Here is an 18,626-nt window from a genome sequence, read left to right as displayed (position 1 = left end):
CCTTGGTGGAGAAACTGAGTCAGGTTCACAGTTTGCATTTCTGCACCTTTTCAGCATCACCACCTGGGACTCTGAGCCTTGCGCCTACTTGGGGTGACCACAGTGACCACATTAGCTCCGGTGTCCTGTGAACTGACACCTCATCCTGCTCCCTAAAAGCATATGTCTTTTGGGTTGGGCTCAGCTCAAGCCATACGACTTTATTTCTAATTGGTACTCTGAGGCTGTGCTCCTGTCTCTGACAGAGGCTCCAGAATGATGCTCTATTTTAGGAGGGTCGATGACATGCTGGAGTATGCCGCGGCTGTGGGAGATGATTAGCTGTCATCGGGTTCTCACCTGCGTGGAAAGCAGATAATTACCATAAAAATCCCAAGTGCTCTGGTGATCTTTGCAATAAGTGAAAACATAGCACTTTCATCCCTGAGAAGGGGTACAGTGGCAAGGGAGAGGAAGGGCCAGCCTACTTGTATTTGATTTCTGTCCCTACCACTTACACACCAGGTGACTCCCAGAAAGTTGCTCAACCTCTATGAGCTCCATTTCCTCAATGATTAAATGGAAAGAGCAATATGTGTTGTTGAGAGATTAAAAGAGGCAATGCACACGAATGTACTCAGAATACATCAGGTGCCTCTTCCTTGCCTTGAACTTGTTGGAATAGCCACCCGTGTGTCCTTCCCTGTTATGGTTTAGATGTTTATGCAAGGAAGTTCACAGGTGAAATTATCCAATTGAAGAGATTAACTGGGTGGTCACTACAGGCCGGTAGGATGTGGCTGGAGGAGGTGGGTCACTGGCGGTGTGCCTTTGGGTCTTATATTTCGTCCTTGATGAGCAGAGTTCTCTGTTTCCTGACTTTCTTGTCCTGAGCTGCTTTCTCCCTTCCGCTATGATGTTCTGCCTCACTTTGGGCCCAGAGCAGTGGAGTCAGCCATCTGTGGACTGAGACCTTTGGAACTGTGAGCACCAAATAAACTTTCCTCTTCTAAAAACTGTGCTTATCAGGTCTTTTGGTCCCAGCAACAAAAAAGCTGACCAAAACACAGCCCCACAACTTTTTGGTCACGTTGTATTTTTGCCTTCCTTTCTGCTTTTTTAATTTTTTATTTGCTTTTCTCTGTCCCCGCCCTTTTCTCTCTCCCTTTCTGTCCTTACCTGATGAGTTTTCTTCATTGTGGCTTTCTCACATGTCAGGTTTTAGGTCTTACAACTACTCCCCCAAGAGCCTTGTGTTGTTGTCTTGTTTTGTTCTGTCTTTGCCACTGGAGACACTTGGAGCAGAAGAAAAGCAAACTCTTTTTGCAAAGGGGTAGACAGTACATTTTTAGCCTTTGTGGCCCAAAGGATCTCTGTTGATGACTCCAGGCCAAAGTTCTAGTGCAAAGGCTGCCATGGACAATATGTGAGTGAACGAGGGTGACTGTGTGCCAGTAAAACTCTATATACAAAATCAGGTTATGGGCTGGATTTGTATTGTGGACCGAGGGCTATAGTGCCAACCCCTGTTTTAGAGATTTGAAGATTGTAGATGTAATCTCATTAAACCTCCAAGGTCAGCTCCTCTGATGGACAGACATCCTGAGATCCAGCTCACACCAAGACAATGAGGAAGACTTTGGGCCTTGATAGTTCTTTGTCTGTGTTTTTCCATAGCACAGTTTTCAAGTTTAGAAGAGTCTAAAGGAATTCCATTTAGACATTTAGATCCTAAGTGGCTCTATCAAGTTAAAACTGACTGATAGCTCTTTTCCCTCATCACCCCACCACTAGCACTGGGTATTTAACCCAGGAGCACTTTATCACTGAGTTATATCCCAGATGTTTAAAAATTTTATTTTGAGACAAGGACTTATTAAATTGCTCAAGCTAGCATCAAACTTGTGATCCTCCTGCCTCAGCCTCCCAAGTAGATGGAATTACAGGCAGGCACCACCATGCCCAGCTTGACAGATGGCTTTTTAGCAGTCAGCATTAGGTGAGACTTCCTAGCCATGGCAGTAATATACAACCATAGTGCTGGTACAGACCCTGTATCGAGGTTAAAACAGCTCTTTTTTTTTTTTTTTTATCATTAAAGGGAAGTCTTCTTCACAGACCTAAGTTTAAGGTCTAGCTTTGCCATGTGCTGGTTATGTCCTACACAATTTAACCTCTTCCAGCCTTGGCTTTCTCATCCATAAAATAGGGATAATAATAATAATAATAATAATAATAATAATAATAATAATAAGAAGAAGAAGAAGAAGAAGAAGAAGAAGAAGTGCATACTAGAGGAATTAAATAAGATAATGCTTTAAATGCCTAGCACAGAGAACCCATAAATATTTTTACAGTTATTACAGGAAAATGCTTTTGGTGACTTTAAAGTTTCTGTGTGTCCCTTCACTTGTGACTTGGAAGTAGAGTCATGCAGGGTTCCACTTGCCTTTTCACCTTCTCAGGAATGTTAGCTGCCAGTCTCAATTCTCAGGGCCCCAGGGCGAGAAGCTCTCTGACTCTTGCAGGGGCACAGCAGCCCATCTCTGGATGTCACACAGTCCTTCAGCTTCCTGGATTTCATGGTTGTCTGGCCTGGCCACATACTTTCCCTCTCCATTCACTGTCATATCACACTCCCTGATTGTCAAGAAGTTATTTTCCAGTGTCAGACTACATCTCGTCTGCCAGCGATTATGCTTACCAACTCTCTTTATTTCAGTAGGGATGCAGGGAAAATAGGTCATCTTCTTCCTTTCAAAAAAATGTTTAAAAGAGTAAAGTTTAGAAGCCCTCAGACCTTTCTGCCATCCAGCTTCTCTTTCACATCCCTTTAGTTGAGAGCTGCCTCTCTTCTCTCCTCATATTCCATTACTCCTCTTCCTTCCTAAAACCTGGAGTTAGAACTGAACATAATAAAGTACCTGGAGCATTCAGTATTTTCAGAAAGGGCATTGGGTAGATTTTACCCAACATATTCCTATGCAGAAAATCAACATCATTTTCTGCTTGACTAGTATCCATAGAGTCTATCAAGCAACATCATCTTATAATACATTTATAAGATTATATATAAATTTATAATAAAATATAATACCAAGCCCACTCACCACCCCAGAAAGTTATGTTGAACTCTTACCCATATGCCAGGCCCATAGCTTAGCTTTCCAAAAGCCAATAATCATCCCTTACCTGTGATCACCTACCTGCTTAGTATTCACAGGACATACCTCCTAGTATCATCCTAGCTTAGCTGATTCACATTCAATTCCTGTTCATTCAAGACACTAAATTATTTTTAGTTCCCCACTTTCTGAAAACTCATGTATATAACATGCAATATTTATGTTCAGTAATAATCCAGAAATTTGCTAATAAGCTATTTTCAGATGAACAAATATGTATATAAAATACCTTCTATTTGCCAGTCCTTTGTGAGGCACATGGATGAAGGACATGGCACCTACCCCAAGGTCACCTCTGGTGTCTAAATCCAGTTTATCTAACCATGACCTACACCACCATCCATGACCTACATCACACAGCTCCAAGGACAAAATAGCCAGGTTACATGATCACTTTATTCCTTTTAGTCAATGTTTGGGCAGCATTTTTATGAACCTACACTAAATGTTTTGTCATCCATTGAGCACCAATAGAGTTCCAAGTTATTGTTCAATTTAGTTTTAATAACGTGGCTGAAGCAATTCCCATTTTCTCTTCCATAGGAGGCGAGTGTAGAAGTCTGAATAGAGGGAGGAAGATTGATGGGTGCAGTAAGCAGCAACTTTGCTTAATAATGACAGTGTACTTGAAGTAGCACCAGTTAGCATTTCCAGAGATGTGGCTGCTGTGCTCTGCATTTATATAACTTGTCACGTCCAAGAAATCAACAGAAGAGGTAGTTTGAAACAGACAGTTGGAACACACATCACAAAAAATATCTCCTAGTGAGATCGAATTGAGAATGACTGGTCAATTTCAGTTTAAGGAATTTTTTTAATAGCATCTTCAATGCTCTGCTGCAAAACAAAAAACTGAAACACCAGGGAATAGAAAATCAAGTTGCCTCCTGTTTGTTTTCTGGGTATAAAGAATGTTTCATTAACTGGGTGCTCTTCCGGTGGCCCTCCGTTAAGCTTTAAAAAGACAGTATAGTCTAGTGGTAGTACCAAAGCAAAAGGCTCAGGTGGAATCATAACTCACATTCAGACCTCAGCATATACCATAAATGAGTTGTTAATCTTTTTGTATCTCATTATCCTCCTTGATCACATAGGAATAATAATCATGCCTACCTCATATAATGTTGAGATTTAAGAATGAACTATTGCTTTCCTGTTGAATGTGCAGGCATCCATAACCTAATATAGAGAAATGAGGTAAATAAAGATGCTACTAATAGCCCTGAGATGATTCTATTAACTTTTTTTCTTTTTTCATTTTGGTTCTCATGGCAACTGGAACAAAAAAAAAAAAAACTGAGTTGGAAAGAATACAACAAATACCTAGTCGAGTCATTTCTCTGGGGTCAGGAAGACCCACATTGCTCGAAGAAATTCTCCTCCCCTCCACAGCCCTCTCTCTGAATGCACATGGAAGGTGTTGCAGTCTCCTTCTGGCTGAGTTTCAGTGATTTTCTCATCTATAAGTGCACATGGCTCTTTGATAGAAAGCTATTTGCAAAGGGACAAAATGTTTTTCTGCAGTTCTGACGTGAGTGGTATCAAAGCTATTGACTAAGTTGGAAAATAGCTTAATGTTATCTTTGGGGTCTCTGTTTCCCTGTCAGCATCAGCGTTGGAGATGTGTGTATGCTATAATTGGGACTCAGTAAGACAACCGTGACACCCCTCTGCAGGGAGACGTGCCTGTGACGTGCCTGATACGGGCTCACAGTGAGCTTGACAAAGAGCAGCTTTTCCCTAGGGCAGAGTGACCATAGAGGATAGGCTTCCTGTGAATCTGCTAATGGGGAGTAGATGGTCCAGGGACCCCAGCGTCATTTACTGCACAGAATGGCTCTTACCACTCTGTGTTCTTCCTGTCACCACGGGGGGACAGGCCAGCATCCTAGCTATCCAGTCAGTGATTTCTCACGAATGCCTCTCTCCTCAACTGATTTGCATAGTGTTAGAACCAAAAAATATTTGATAATGAATCTTGCAGTTCTTCTTCATGTTTGCTTACAAATGGAATCAGAGCATCATTCCACATTTGCATCTATCCTGCTGGCAGATTTGTTGAAAAGATCCTCTGACCTCTTTTACAATCACCGGCTTTTGGGACCCTACCCTGCCTCAGAGACTCCCATGGGCTCTTTTTCTTTTAATTAACACATGTTAATGGTACCTATTAATGGGGTTCAGTGTGATGTTTCCACTCATGTATACGGTGGGCACTGATCAAATCCAACCTCCCTTTTCCTACCCCACCTCACACCTGTCCCAATCTCTAGTCATCACTATTCTACCTTCAGGTCAACAGATTGTAGCTTCCACATATGAGACAGAACGGGTGGTACTTGTCTTTCTGTGTTTGGCTTGTTTCACTTGACACAATGTCCTCTAGCTCCACCATCCATTTTGCTTCAAATAACAATACTTCCTTCTTTTTATGGCTAAATAATACTCCATTGGGGGGTGTGTAACATTTTCTTTATCCATTCATCTGTTGATGGGCACCTGGGATGGCTCCCTATATTGGAATTTGTGAATAGGGCCACAATAAACATGGGTATACATGGGCTCTTCATTAAGGGAATTATTTTCCAAAGGACAAAGTCTCCATGAGCCCAAATTTTGACTGCAAACCATAATAACTAACTTGTACTCACCTAGGTAAAAACATAGTCTGGGGGAAGGCTCAGAGACCAAAGGCAATCACTGCTCTGCTTTGGAAGGCTGGAGCCCAAGAGAGCTCCAGGCAGCCTGCTCTGCATCCAGGGTTGCACCCTCCAGTTACTTGCAATTCTCTCTGTCACTCTGCTGAAGATTCTGATTCCTGGGACGAGCACACAGTTGCCTATCTCTTTGTTAGGGAACAAGAGGACATGGAGTCCTCCTGTCAGATTATCTCCAAAGGAGGAAAGAAGTTTCTTAAAGGAAAATTGTGGTGCTGAGTCCAGAGGAAGGGAGAACGGGTGCCGAGGGTGCAGTGCCTGCTAACCTGCATGCCCTAGGATGGGAGGGTGCGTGTGGCCTGCTCAAGAGCTCCAACGTGCTACTCACATGACAGCTGCTCCAGTCATCCCCCAGTGCTACTGAACCTTGTGGCAAGGATGAGTCATCCCTTCAGCTCAGTCTCCCAGTGTCTTCAGCATTCAAAGCACAGTCCACTCATCACATGACATGACATGAGGCCCACCCACCAGCTCTGCAGAGGAGGTTATATATGCCTGACCTTGGCCTTCACACTTGAACCTGGGTTACATCAGAGAGAGCCCCTTTGAGAACTTCAAACACCTGGAAGATGTTTCTTTACAGTGAAATAAAGATACAGGGAAAGTTTGGAAAAGGATGTCTATTCCCATGCGCTGCAGACAGGATCAAGAGGCACTGGTCAGCACTCACCTCTGTGCAGAGCCTCTTCAGGGATGATGCTCACACTCCATATTCAAGAAAGGCCTCAGATTTATCCTTTGAGATGATCATAAAAAGATATTTGTGTGAAAGTCAAGGGGAAAAGATGTATCAGGCAGGATTCTTAGTTGTAGTAGATAGAAATCCACTCTAGATGATTAAACAAAAAATCTAGATAATTATCAAAAGATACTCAGTGGCTCACAGAATCTCCAGGCAGGCCGGAGGACCTCGCTGAGAGGTCATGCAGCTAGGACCAATGACCCAGGATGAAAGGGGCAGCAGAGAACACTGCTGCTGCCACTGGACACACATACCAGCAATGGCCTCACTGCTCAGGACCTAGATCTACTGCTAGAGCCTTGTCATAGCTGTCGCTCAACACACGAGTTATCCCTCTCACCCTCACCAATGTGATTCCTGTGGCACCTGATTCTTGAGTCAGCAACTCACCACACAAATGGGCACCATTTTAGAGGCTCTGGTCTCATGCCTGGGAGTCTGTGAAATCCTGTTCCTGGCTTCTGCCTTGGGGACAATTCCCCAGGGGAAGTATCATCAAAGGAATGACAGATGTCCTTACAAACATGTGTGACTTTGAACTTGTGTTCTTTCCATTAATGGATCACCTCTCTCATATTGCATTATGAATGAATAGATTTTAAATTATGCTTTGCAATAATTTCATAAATCACATGATGGTATCCATCATATTTTATGTTGAAAACTATCTACCAATTAAATATTGAATGTATCACAAGTTTTTTTTAAACCTTCTTACAACAGGATCACATATAGCAATATTCTTAAAACATTGAAAGTAGTTTTGACCTTTCAGAGATTCATTGGCTATTGAACTTGGGCAAGTTCTTAAACAGTTCCAGTCAGCATGATCATTGGTTAACTGGGGGAATAAAATCTAACTGTATACTTATTATGCTTATTATTATACATTTCCAAGTATTGCTAGGTATTGATGAACAAGTGTTTGTATAAATTGATAAGATACAACTAAGAATGATAATTATAAAATTTTATTAATTTCTTTATTACTAATTAACTTATACAGCCTCAGAAATGGTAGGTTCCCAATAGAACTTATATCCTGGATACTTACTTCCCATTTAATTTAGTGTTCTTTTGCAAAACTCAGTCATGTCCCAGAGGACAGTGGAGGAATGAAATCAACTTGACCAAATAGAAGGACAATCACGCGATCCTTTTATTTGATCACTTCATACTTATAAAGCACTTACTATGTGCTGAGGATCAAACCACCTGGTTTCTCTTTTTATTTTTATTTATTTATTTTTAGCATTTATCAATTTTTTTAATTTTTTATTTTTTTATACATGTATTTTGTATAAAGATGAGGGTCTCCTTCCACCATCCATGCTATTCCCTTTCTCCCTCCCTTTCTCTCCCACCCCTATTCCCTATCTAGAGGTAATCTTCCTCCCTTGCTCTCCCTCCCAACCCCATTTTGAGTCACCCCCCTTATATCAGAGAAGACATTCAGCATTTGTTTTTTGGGGATTGGCTAACTTCACTTAGCATAATCTTCTCTAATGCCATCCATTTCCCTGAAACATACCATGATCTTATTCTTTTTTATTGCTGAGTAATATTCCATTGTGTAATAAATGCCACATTTTTTTTTATCCATTCGTCCACTGAAGGACATCTAGGTTGGCTCCACAATTTAGCTATTGTGAATTGTGCTACTATACTGGTTTCTCTTTTAAGTGTGCACCAAATAAGAAAAATGAGCCTGTTCAAGAGATCATTATAATACACTTGGACTGGGGCAGAGGTGGAGCTCAGTGATAGAGCATTTGTATGGTGTGTGTGAGGTCCTGAGTTCCATTCCTAGCACCAAAACCCCCAAACCAACCAAACAACAAAATTCCCCAAAAAACAATAAAACTTCTTGGTTAATGCTAAACTGCAAAGGAAGAAATGTTCAGTTTCACCGTGGTTCATCAGGGTTGGCTTCTGGGAACCAGGATTTTTTAAAATTATTCATTCATAATAATTACACATATTCACAGGGTACACTGTGATGTATTGATGTGTGTACACACTGTGTAATGATTAAGTCAGTGTCACTGGCATGCCCATCACCTTCACTGCTTTGTGATGAGGACATAGGTTCTGGAGCAGAGTTTTAGGGAAGGGAGAGGAGAAAAGTGAGGAGGGCATCCAGGGTAAAGAACTGCATGTGCAAAGACTCAGCAGTGTGATGGTGCCTCAGAACAGGAGAAATACAGCTTTGGCTGGAAGGAAAAGTTGGGTGACAAATGACACCCTGTCAGACACCTTCCACTGTGAAAGTGGAGGCACATTCTTTTTGCTGCTGGTGATAATGCCTAGAATTTACATTTGGTGTTAATTTGACTTCATTTACATAATGCCTCAGTATAAAGAACCTCTAAGATGTTGTCTAATTGTTCTCTTCCTCTTGCTAACCCCAAGGCTGAGTTAGTCAACGTAATGACCTTTATTTGGCGTGAGGCAGAGAAATCTAATTGGATATTTTGCTGCATCAACTTCATCCTAACATGGTAACTTAAGTCATAGAAACAGTAGAACAATAACTCTAAAGAGACTTTGATTCCTCCATCTTCATTTTTCCCAGTCCACAAAAGACTTTGTATATTTCCTTATACTTGTGGTATGCATGTTCTCTGTGGCCTGTTTTTACTATATGCTATTAGGAGGTTATTGGACATTTTTGCTTTTATAAAAGTATTCTTAAAACTAGTCTTTCACAAATGCCTAATATTCCCTTTATAGCAGTCACTGGAAATTTGTTATTCTTCAGTCTTCCAATAGTTTAGGAAATATTGTAATGGCAATCTTTGTGTATCCAGTTTTTTTCTTGTTAGATTATTTTTCTTAGTTTCAGAAACTCCGAACTTAAGGTTTTCCACCCTGTTATTATACTTCAAATAACCGTTTCAGCATGAATTTTTAATTCATTTTACTTTCTTCATATAGTAGCCTTACTAATGCATTAGTCCACGAATTTCTATGTATCATTCTACGGTGCAAGCCTCAGAGTTCCTGCTGCTGTAACTATGAAGTGTAGGAGGGCAGAGAGATACTGGTGGCCATAAAAAGTCACTTTAACCTGAAGATCTGAATCCCCTCTCTATTGTTTGCTCAATTTATTGATGCATTTGAGTTTGCATCTTTTCATCTTTTATCACCAACTCACAATTCATCATAACTCATTCTAAGTATCTCTAAACATTTTCACTACCCTACTTTGGTGACTTATATTTGAATGATAATACCCTTCCCTCCCACTCAGTATTCAAAGCTTTGATTGTATTTGTGCTGTCTGCCTTCCTACTGCTCAGTGGTCTTTTAAACTTTTCATTATATGGGTAAGTTAGTTCCAAAAGCCAGAAGCTCTTTGTTGCAGCCAGCCCTTAACATATGACCTAGAAAATTCACTCCTGGGTATTTACACCAGACAAGTCTTTACAGAAAGCACTTACCTGGATGTTTACAACAGCTCTATTCATATTTCCAGTTAAAATCTGGAAACAATCCAAGTGTCCTTTAGTGGGTGAATGATAACACAGTGCTGTGTGTCCATACAAAGCATACTACTCAACAACCAAAGAAAACACCATCGAAACACTCCGCAGTATGGATGAATCTCAGAGGAATTATGTGGAGTGAAAGAAGTCAGTCTCAAAAGGTTGCATACTCTGTGGTTTTATTTATATGCAGTGATGGAGAACACATCACTGGTTGCAGGGAGCTAAAGGTTGGGGATGATGTGCTATAGAGGGATAGTAGGAATGTGTGTATACGAGTGTGTGTGTGTGGAGGGGGGTGTTGATGAAACTTTTATGTGTTCTAATGTGATTTAGCACAAGTCTATTGGCTATATGTCAACATTCATAGAACCATACACCAAAAAGTTATTTTATTACAAATTTAAAAATTTATTGGTGAAAATCCCAATTTCATCAAACTAGCCAAATGTCTTTGGATATTATCTAACCTCTAAATCTCAGCTTATATACCCACAAAATGTGGAAGCTACTCTGTACTTGAAGAGGTGCTATAAGGACAAAATAAGATGTTATGAGTTCTCTCCTTGACATACTAGAAGCACCTCTTTTTCCTTTCTGTGGTAGATATTTCTCACTGGGAGCAGATTCTTTGTATTATTTTCATCCACACTTTCTAAAATAGTTATTTGGCTCTCAGGGGACAAATTGGAGCCACTGAGTGTTTCAAGCAGGAATGTGACATGATCTGACTTTCATTTTGAAAAGATTGTTGGAGCAGCTTTGTAGAGAAGGCAGAGGGGTAAAAGAGGAAACTAGGAGACCAGGAAGAGTGGCCAGAGAGACCCAAAGAGAAGCAGTGGTGACATGGCATTATGCAGGCACAGTGGATTATTTGGGGAGATATAGGAACAACAAGCTTGATGATGGCTTGAGGGACAAGAAAAGATAGATGGCGGTGTCATTGACTGAGTGAGAGACTCAAGGGAGGAGCACACTCACGTGAGTGGGTTGTGGAGGGCATTGTCACATTAAGGTTGGAAACCAAGCATGCAGTTGGACCAAGCCAGTGTAGTCCTGTCCATTTCAAGGTGTGCAGCACATGTCAACAAGGGGTTCTCAGCCCTCCCTGGTCAGGGTTGGGAGCACTGAGGGCTGCTCTTCCTCAGGCTCAGCCTTGAGGATTTTAACAGAGTAATTCTCTTTATTCTCAAGAGGGATTGTAGAAATTCTACCAGAATTCAGATTATGCTCATACTTTTCACTGTTGCCAGATTTTCCCCCCCCTTTTCTATTTAATGATATTTAAAGAAAGGAGGTATCCAGCATTTCCAAATACCCCAGCTTGGAAGTCATCAGTCATACTTTTAAGATTGAAAACTGTTCATAAGCTACTGAGATAAAGCAATCTCACCATGATCCATATCCAAGGAAATGAAATCAGCATATCCAAGAGACATCTGCACTCCCATGTGCATAGTGGAATACTATTCAGAAAAAAGCATTTCTATTATTTCTGGGAACCTGGAAGATAATACGTGAAGTGAAATAATCCAGGCACAGAAAGATAAATCGTACATGATCTTACATATGGAATAAAAAAGTTGATCTCATAGAAGTAGAGAGTAGAATGGTGGTTATTAGGAGCCAGAGAAGTTGGGGAGGTATAAATTTCAGACAGAAAGAATAAATTCCAGTGCTCTATTTTACAACATGGTGACTATAATGTATAGTTGAAAAAGCAAGATAATGGACATAAAGCATTCTTACCACAACAATGATAACTACGTGAGGTTAACTCATTTGTTAATTAGCCAGACTAAGTAATTCCACAATGTTGACATACTTCAAAATATCATTTTGGCTACAGTAAATAATACAATTTTATCTGCCAATATAAAAAAATAAAATAAGATACTGAGAATGAAGATGAATATACAGACATGACACAGAATATGCGGGATTATATTCTAAAACATGGTTGACCCTGTCATCCTCAAATTTCCAATTTTGCCACAGACAAGGGGAAAATCAGGGTATGTTTTTTCCTCTGGGAAGAGAGGGATATGAATGGGACTTATGGAGGGGGTGGAGGAACCTCAACTGCATCTGCAGACAGCAAGGTACTGATCAGGTCAGTGTGTTCATCAGGCTCATCTGTGTTTAGAATGTCCTAGAATTAAAAAATGAAGCCAGGTGTGCCTGTAAGCCCAGCAACTCAGGAGGCTAGGGCAGGAGGATCACAAGTTTAAAGCCAGCTTCAGCAAGTCAGTGAGACCCTGTGTCTAAATAAAATATATATTTTTAAAGGGCTGGGGATATGGCTCACTGTAAAAGCATCACTGGGTTCAATCCCTAGTATGGAGAGAAAGAGAGAGAGAGAGAGAGAGAGAGAGAGAGAGAGAGAGAGAGAGAGAGAGAGATTCTTTAACATATGAAAAATAATTTTTAAATCTATACATGAAAGACAAGGTTCTTTTCCCACCCACCCCATTTTCATGGATCAACTTAAAGAGCAATCTCTTAGATTTTTCTCTCAGAAAATGTAATTACTTTGAAATGAAATGTTAATGCTATGTTCTATTCTTAAAGTCACTTGCTAACAGTGATAAAGCTATGGCTTAATGGAGTTGCTAAATTTTCTCCTAGGTCATTCTTCTTTCGTATTTCAAATGAGCTAGTGATGATCTGGAGTATTTTTTTTTTTTTTTTAACAAACACAGGACTATCTCAGCTAAGACTCATCACCAGGCTGTTGACTTCAACATCTTCGAGGGCATGGTTTGCCACGGGGTCCCCCTGGTAACCATTTCAAGGGGCAAAGTGGTGTATGAAGCTGGAGTTCTCAATGTCACAGCAGGAGAAGGGAAGTTCATTCCACGCAAACCTTTCGCTGAGTATGTTTACCAACGAATCCAGCAACGAGACCAGGTGAGTCCTGCACAGTGGGCCAGGCCTGGGACGGACTGTTACCTGCTGTGGGTGTGGTTTGTGGTGATGGTGGCATTGTCACATCACACTGCTCTAACATATTCCTGGGATGTTTGGGTTTATTTATATGAGAGATTACAGACAAATGCCAATTTTCAAAGGATCTTTGGATGGATGTGTTTTCCTTGGCAGACGAGTGTGTCGATTCAGGACTTTCTGATGGACAAGGTTGGATTTTTGTTTTTTTGGTTTTTTTCCAGGCAAGCTCAGTACATTTTGGGCAATTTAATCAGGATCCTCCAAGAAACAGACATTCAGATGGATAAAGGTGTGAGGGGGTTATTACAGGAAACACCTGGGAAAGAAAATGGGCAGGAACTGGAAAGACATGCCCCAGAATGTAACTCAGGTCTGACCCCAGACAGGAAAGAAGAAAAGAAAGCGAGTGGAAGCATCCAGACCACCACACCGTCTAGCAAGGGTTGAGAGGGGCCCCTGGCAGCCCTACCCCACTGTGATCAGTCATTGACTGGGACAGCCATAGGAGGTGTGGTCACAGCGCAGACTCTGATGACATTCAGTGCTGAGCAGTGGCCCCTTGAGGAATTGCTATCCCTTTAGTTGAGGATTTGCGAGTCACATTCTCGTGACCATCAGAGTAATGGAGTAGGTAGATAGTATAAATATGAATTCCATCTTCCCTTTCCATTTCCTAGCTGTGAGGCCAAGAGCAAGTTTCCTTATCATCCTTGGGGTCAGATCCCTTATCTGGAAAATGAAAATAACATTTCTCCCTAACAAATTGTGACAATGGTGGAACCAGCATGGATAAGATTAACCAGACTCAGATAAGATTTTTTTTTTAAATGTAAGGTACATCCATTTAAGGCACATAGTAGGAGGTCAATAAATGCTAGTTCTGTTTCTTAATCTATAGCAAAGGCCCAAAGTTTATAATAATGCTGCATTATAAGAGATACTTGTTTTATTATTAATATTATTTATCTTGGCTTTTCACACATTTTTTTTAGTGTGTACAGAGTCTTTAAAAATTTTAAGTTTTACTATACTAAATATTTGTAATGTATTTGAATATTTAAAATCAAAAATCCATTTCTGGGTTTGGAGGTGGGGGTGGAGCCACCCTGTACCCTTAATCTCATATGGCATAGGTTAGAGCTGAATGGCTGGGCCCTGAGAATGTTCTGGTTTTCTCCCAGAAGGCTTTGCTCATGTTCCTTGCCTGGCATATAGACTTTGTGACCTGTGGATTTATTCTAAAACTTATTTCTCTTCTTTCCAGTTTTCAAATGTAGGTTTTCTTTTCCAAAGTTCTCCATCTGTTCTTTGATTCATTTCACTTAGATCTTTTAGTCTCTTTGATTTCTCCTCTAATGTCTTGTGCAATTTTTTTTTAACTTGTGGATTCTCAGAATTCGTTACCCAAGATTCCTGCATTAAAAAAAAATGCTTCCTAAGGTAAACCATTGCTCTAGAATGCTTTAAATTCACAGGAATACCACAATTCTTTATATATATCGTATTTCAGTCAAAACAGATAGTTTAAGATTACAGTTCATTTTGCTGTGGGGTTAATTTATAAGTGTGTTGACACTGACAGGTGACAGATGGGTGGTAACTGTAAGAGTCCCAGGTGTTTTTGAACATTTGTGTGGTAAAGAACAGCAGTACTAAAGCTTAATGGCTGCTTCTTGGATTCAAGGCATTCTTCTAAGGGCTCTGTTACTGTGAAAGCCCTATGAAGGAATGAGATATTATTTCTCTCATTTTAAAAATTAGAAAACGGAAACTTCAAGAAATTAAGAAACTTGTTCATGTCACACATCAGGTACTTGACAGGGCAGGACATAAACCCTGGTTATTCACCTTTAGAAATTGCATACCTAAGCAATCAATTATATTGTAAAATATAAAAATTGAGTTCAATGAGGTACTGAGAGATAAATGGCTCAGTATTAATTTGCAAAAGAGTCTTAGTTGCAGCCATGATGGCAGCTAGTTTATTCATGGGTCTGTAGCAGTAACTCGGTAGAGGCATGGAAGGGTAGACTTTGGAAATCACAAGAAGGTAGAATCAGTAGAACCAGGTGATAATGTGACACTTGAAATGGATCTGAAGTAGGGCTGCTCCTGATGGTCAGTTCTGGTTGGTCACCAGCAGGGACACTAGACAAACAGGGACTCCCTGATAGACTGTATTTAAATGACTAACTTGAGACAAGTTCTTCCCGGGATAGCAAAAATGGTTTGGACAGAAGAGGTCACCAGATGACTGGTTTCAACTGTTCTCCTTTTCAAATTGCTTTCTGTTTTGTTGGCAGAATTAATGTCCACTTCATATTTTATGTATTGACTACCAATTGTATGAATTATTTTAATTTCTTAATATTTTCTTCTGATATCCATCTCTTAGGCATTAAGAGCATTGTTATTTTGAGAATAACAATAGATGATAATTTTCATTGTTATCACATGTTGTTCTGAGAACTTACTATCTACCAAGAACTGCATTAGGTGATTTGTAGTCATTATTTTACTTAATGTGGACATTCACGTGAAGGATATTATCATTCTCAGTTTACAGAACAGAAAACTGAGCCTCAGCAAAATTAAACAACTTCCCCTGGGTTAAGAAATAAGTCAACTTAAGAGCCAGGATTTATGATATTTTCACTCTACCACAGGATCTCTGTAGAGACAAGAAAAGAGAAAAAATGATCATGAACCCCAAACCATGAGGGAATGCATGATTTAAAAAGATGTTGGGGGAAAAAATGCCAAAATGAGTAAAATAAAATTCAGTTTGGGAATTACATGATGGCATTTCAGACCCCTTTCCAGTTTAGTGAAGATGATTATAGAGTAAAAATATTACACTAAAGTTAAGAAAACGATTTGTCACAAACGCTAGATTTTAAATTCGCATGAGGTTATCAGAGCTCTTTGTTTTGTGCAGCTCAGAGGTAGAATGTTTGCTTAGCATGCACAAAGCCCTGGTTTCAATCCCCAGTGTCTAGATAAATAACTTAAATAAGTAAAATTAAAATACTCATATTTATTTGTGAGTAAAGGTTAAGAATTTGAAGGCAAGCAGGAAGGGACCATAAGATTTCTCCTGCTTGCCTGTTACACCCCCTCACCCTCCACCCCACTCACAGCTTCTTATCCTTTCCATGCTGATGCTTGGTACAGAGTAGCTTTTGACAAATTAATAAACAAAACACTAAGAGGAACAAAGGCAATAGCGTCAGAAGGACATAGAAGGAACTTTAAATAAATTAACCCAGAGATTGCCTCCTGCACCATCCCAACGAGTGGGGTTATCTGTAAGCTTGATTTTTTTCCGCGATTGTATTTCTGAGTAAAACTTACCATCATTCCACTTTGCCACTTTCACTGTTTTTGAATGTTGTGAGGCATTTCAAAGGAAAGAAGAGACATTTTTCCTCAATTCATCAGCTTTGGGGAATTATTATTTATTTTAAAACTTAGCTAATCCATAAGGGAAATTTTTAAAATCAAAAGACAAGACATCAGACTTTATTTTATAAATATAACACAATAAAACATTTCAATATTATATAAAAAGTCACTTAAGGAGCAGCGCTGTAGGGAAGAGAAAGAAAAGGGGGAAAAATAAGTAACAACAACTTAGATATTCCAAGAGATTTCCTGAAAGAACAAAATTATGTACTGTTGATTCTTTACCAAGAGCGTATAGCTCTTTCAATTCGAACATATATTTCTGAAAGCTTTGTGTATTTAGTGTTATAATTTTCATCAAAATTTGAAAAGATGGACTTTCTTTAAGTTATCGATTAAGTCATCTTTTTTCTCCTTTTCAGTAATAAGCAACTTTGTCCTTTTCTGTAAAATACAAGGCATATTGCATTTTAGAGAGAAATAGGAGTAGCTTCTCAGAGTAATAGATGGTTTCAGAGTACTGCTGCCAAAGCTTTTAAACTGGGTTGTATCTTTGCAACGATAAGCATAATTTGCCTTTCTAGATAAGATAAAATTGAGTGGATGGCTGACTTGGTCCTTGAAATGGGTATTTTCCATTTCTGAAATAATAGTTTGTCAATGTCTTTCTCAAGGTAAGTAGCTCAGAGAAAGTAATTTAAGATATGTCATCAACTGCCGTATAGACCCAATTTTCTCAGATAGATAGATAATAATAATAAAAGGCAATACATATGCTAGATCTGGCTCCTTTTGGCTCACAAAAGACACTTGAATTCACCTCTGCCCAAGCCCTCATTCAGGGATGTCACTGTGGTAGCTTGAAATCAAACATGGTAGGAGTATTTACACCACAGAAATAGGCAAGTGCTACAAATTAGGATTTTAAGGATGGTGATAAAAAGAAGAGTCTACTGGTTGTTCATATTTACCAGCACACTACTGTATCATAGGACACTTTCTAAGTACATGTTGAGCATCCCTAATCTAAAAATCTAAAAAACTCAAATACTCCAAAATCTAAAACTTTTGAAAATTGACAAATGCATTGAAGTATCTCAGATTTTCAGACAAGGAGTACTCAACCAGTAAAGTTTATGCAAACATTCCAAAGTCAAAAAACAAACAAACAAAAACCCCAAAACTCCAAACTCTAAACCACTTCTGGGCCCAAGCATTTTGATGTGGGACACTCAGCTTATAACTCTTTTCATGCTTTAATCTAATCATTAAACATTCTTTCTGTAAATATTTGTTGATCATCAGTCAAGTGTCAGTATAGGTTAATTTTCACAACCACCTGGGAATAGCAGTTGTTCTATTTTATAGATTAAGCTTTTGAGGCTCACAGAGGTCACTTAGCTGGGTTGGAGGCTCAGGTCTAAACCAGTCCCTTCAATGTCTAGCACTACAGCACATTAATCATGAAGTTTAATCCCTACTCAAATGAATAGCCACCCATCTCCCACCCTCAGCGTAGGGTCCCCCATTCTCCCCACTGCACGAAGGGATCATTTGCCCTTCAGCTGGAAAACTTAACAGAGCAACCAGCCCCGAAGTAAGAGGGCCTAGCTTTGTTGCATTGTCCTTGAGAAAGAGCTCCCAGGGTATTTTAAGGATTACATGGAGACATTCAGTGGATGCTAAAACATTAGCAAAATGCACACATTTCTATTGTTATAGATCATCTCTATGGAGCCTAAGGGCTACTCAAGTTCTACTGGTGCACAGAGCCCTAGATAGCTCAGTTCAGTGTATACCACAGTTCTCTAAATTCACCAGGTCATTCTCAGGGACTCAGTGTTCATTTGAGCTGTTTGATGTTGATCCAGTGTCTGCTGTTTGGTATTTGGAACTTCTTTTGTCTTTATGTATATTTTTGTATCTTAACCTCTCTGGGCAGCATCGCATCCGTAACTGTCTTGGGGCCTGAGAACTATTCTTTACTGATCTCTCTGGTTTCAGAAAATCTAACATCCCGGCACTCCATTCTTGGCAGACAATATAGTTAAAATCTTCATCAATTCAGAGCTTCCTCTTCCCCTGATCAGCTTAACCAAAAAGCATTTCTGCAATTATGCAAATATAATGATGATTGCAATTAATGTTTATACCGCATATG

General features: G+C 39.7%; 1 protein-coding gene across 3 annotated transcripts in view; it reads left to right on the top strand.

Annotated features, from left to right (window-relative positions):
• The window catches only part of Dpys (dihydropyrimidinase), a 72,837-nt gene that overhangs the window by 47,566 nt on the left and 6,645 nt on the right, over positions 1-18,626 (top strand). For all 3 annotated transcript variants that reach the window (XM_046464635.2, XM_046464634.2, XM_046464633.2), the window contains exon 8: positions 12,814-13,021. In XM_046464635.2, coding sequence (XP_046320591.1) covers positions 12,814-13,021 — 208 coding nt within the window. The remainder of the gene's footprint in view (positions 1-12,813; positions 13,022-18,626) is intronic.

The sequence above is a fragment of the Marmota monax genome, unplaced genomic scaffold (genome assembly GCF_021218885.2).
Source record: "Marmota monax isolate L192 unplaced genomic scaffold, Marmota_monax_Labrador192_F-V1.1 WCK01_AAM20220418_F8-fsc00003, whole genome shotgun sequence".
In the NCBI taxonomy this organism is placed as follows: Eukaryota; Metazoa; Chordata; class Mammalia; order Rodentia; family Sciuridae; genus Marmota; species Marmota monax.
Note: the sequence above shows the minus strand (reverse complement) of the source record. Positions and strands in the feature narration are given on the sequence as shown.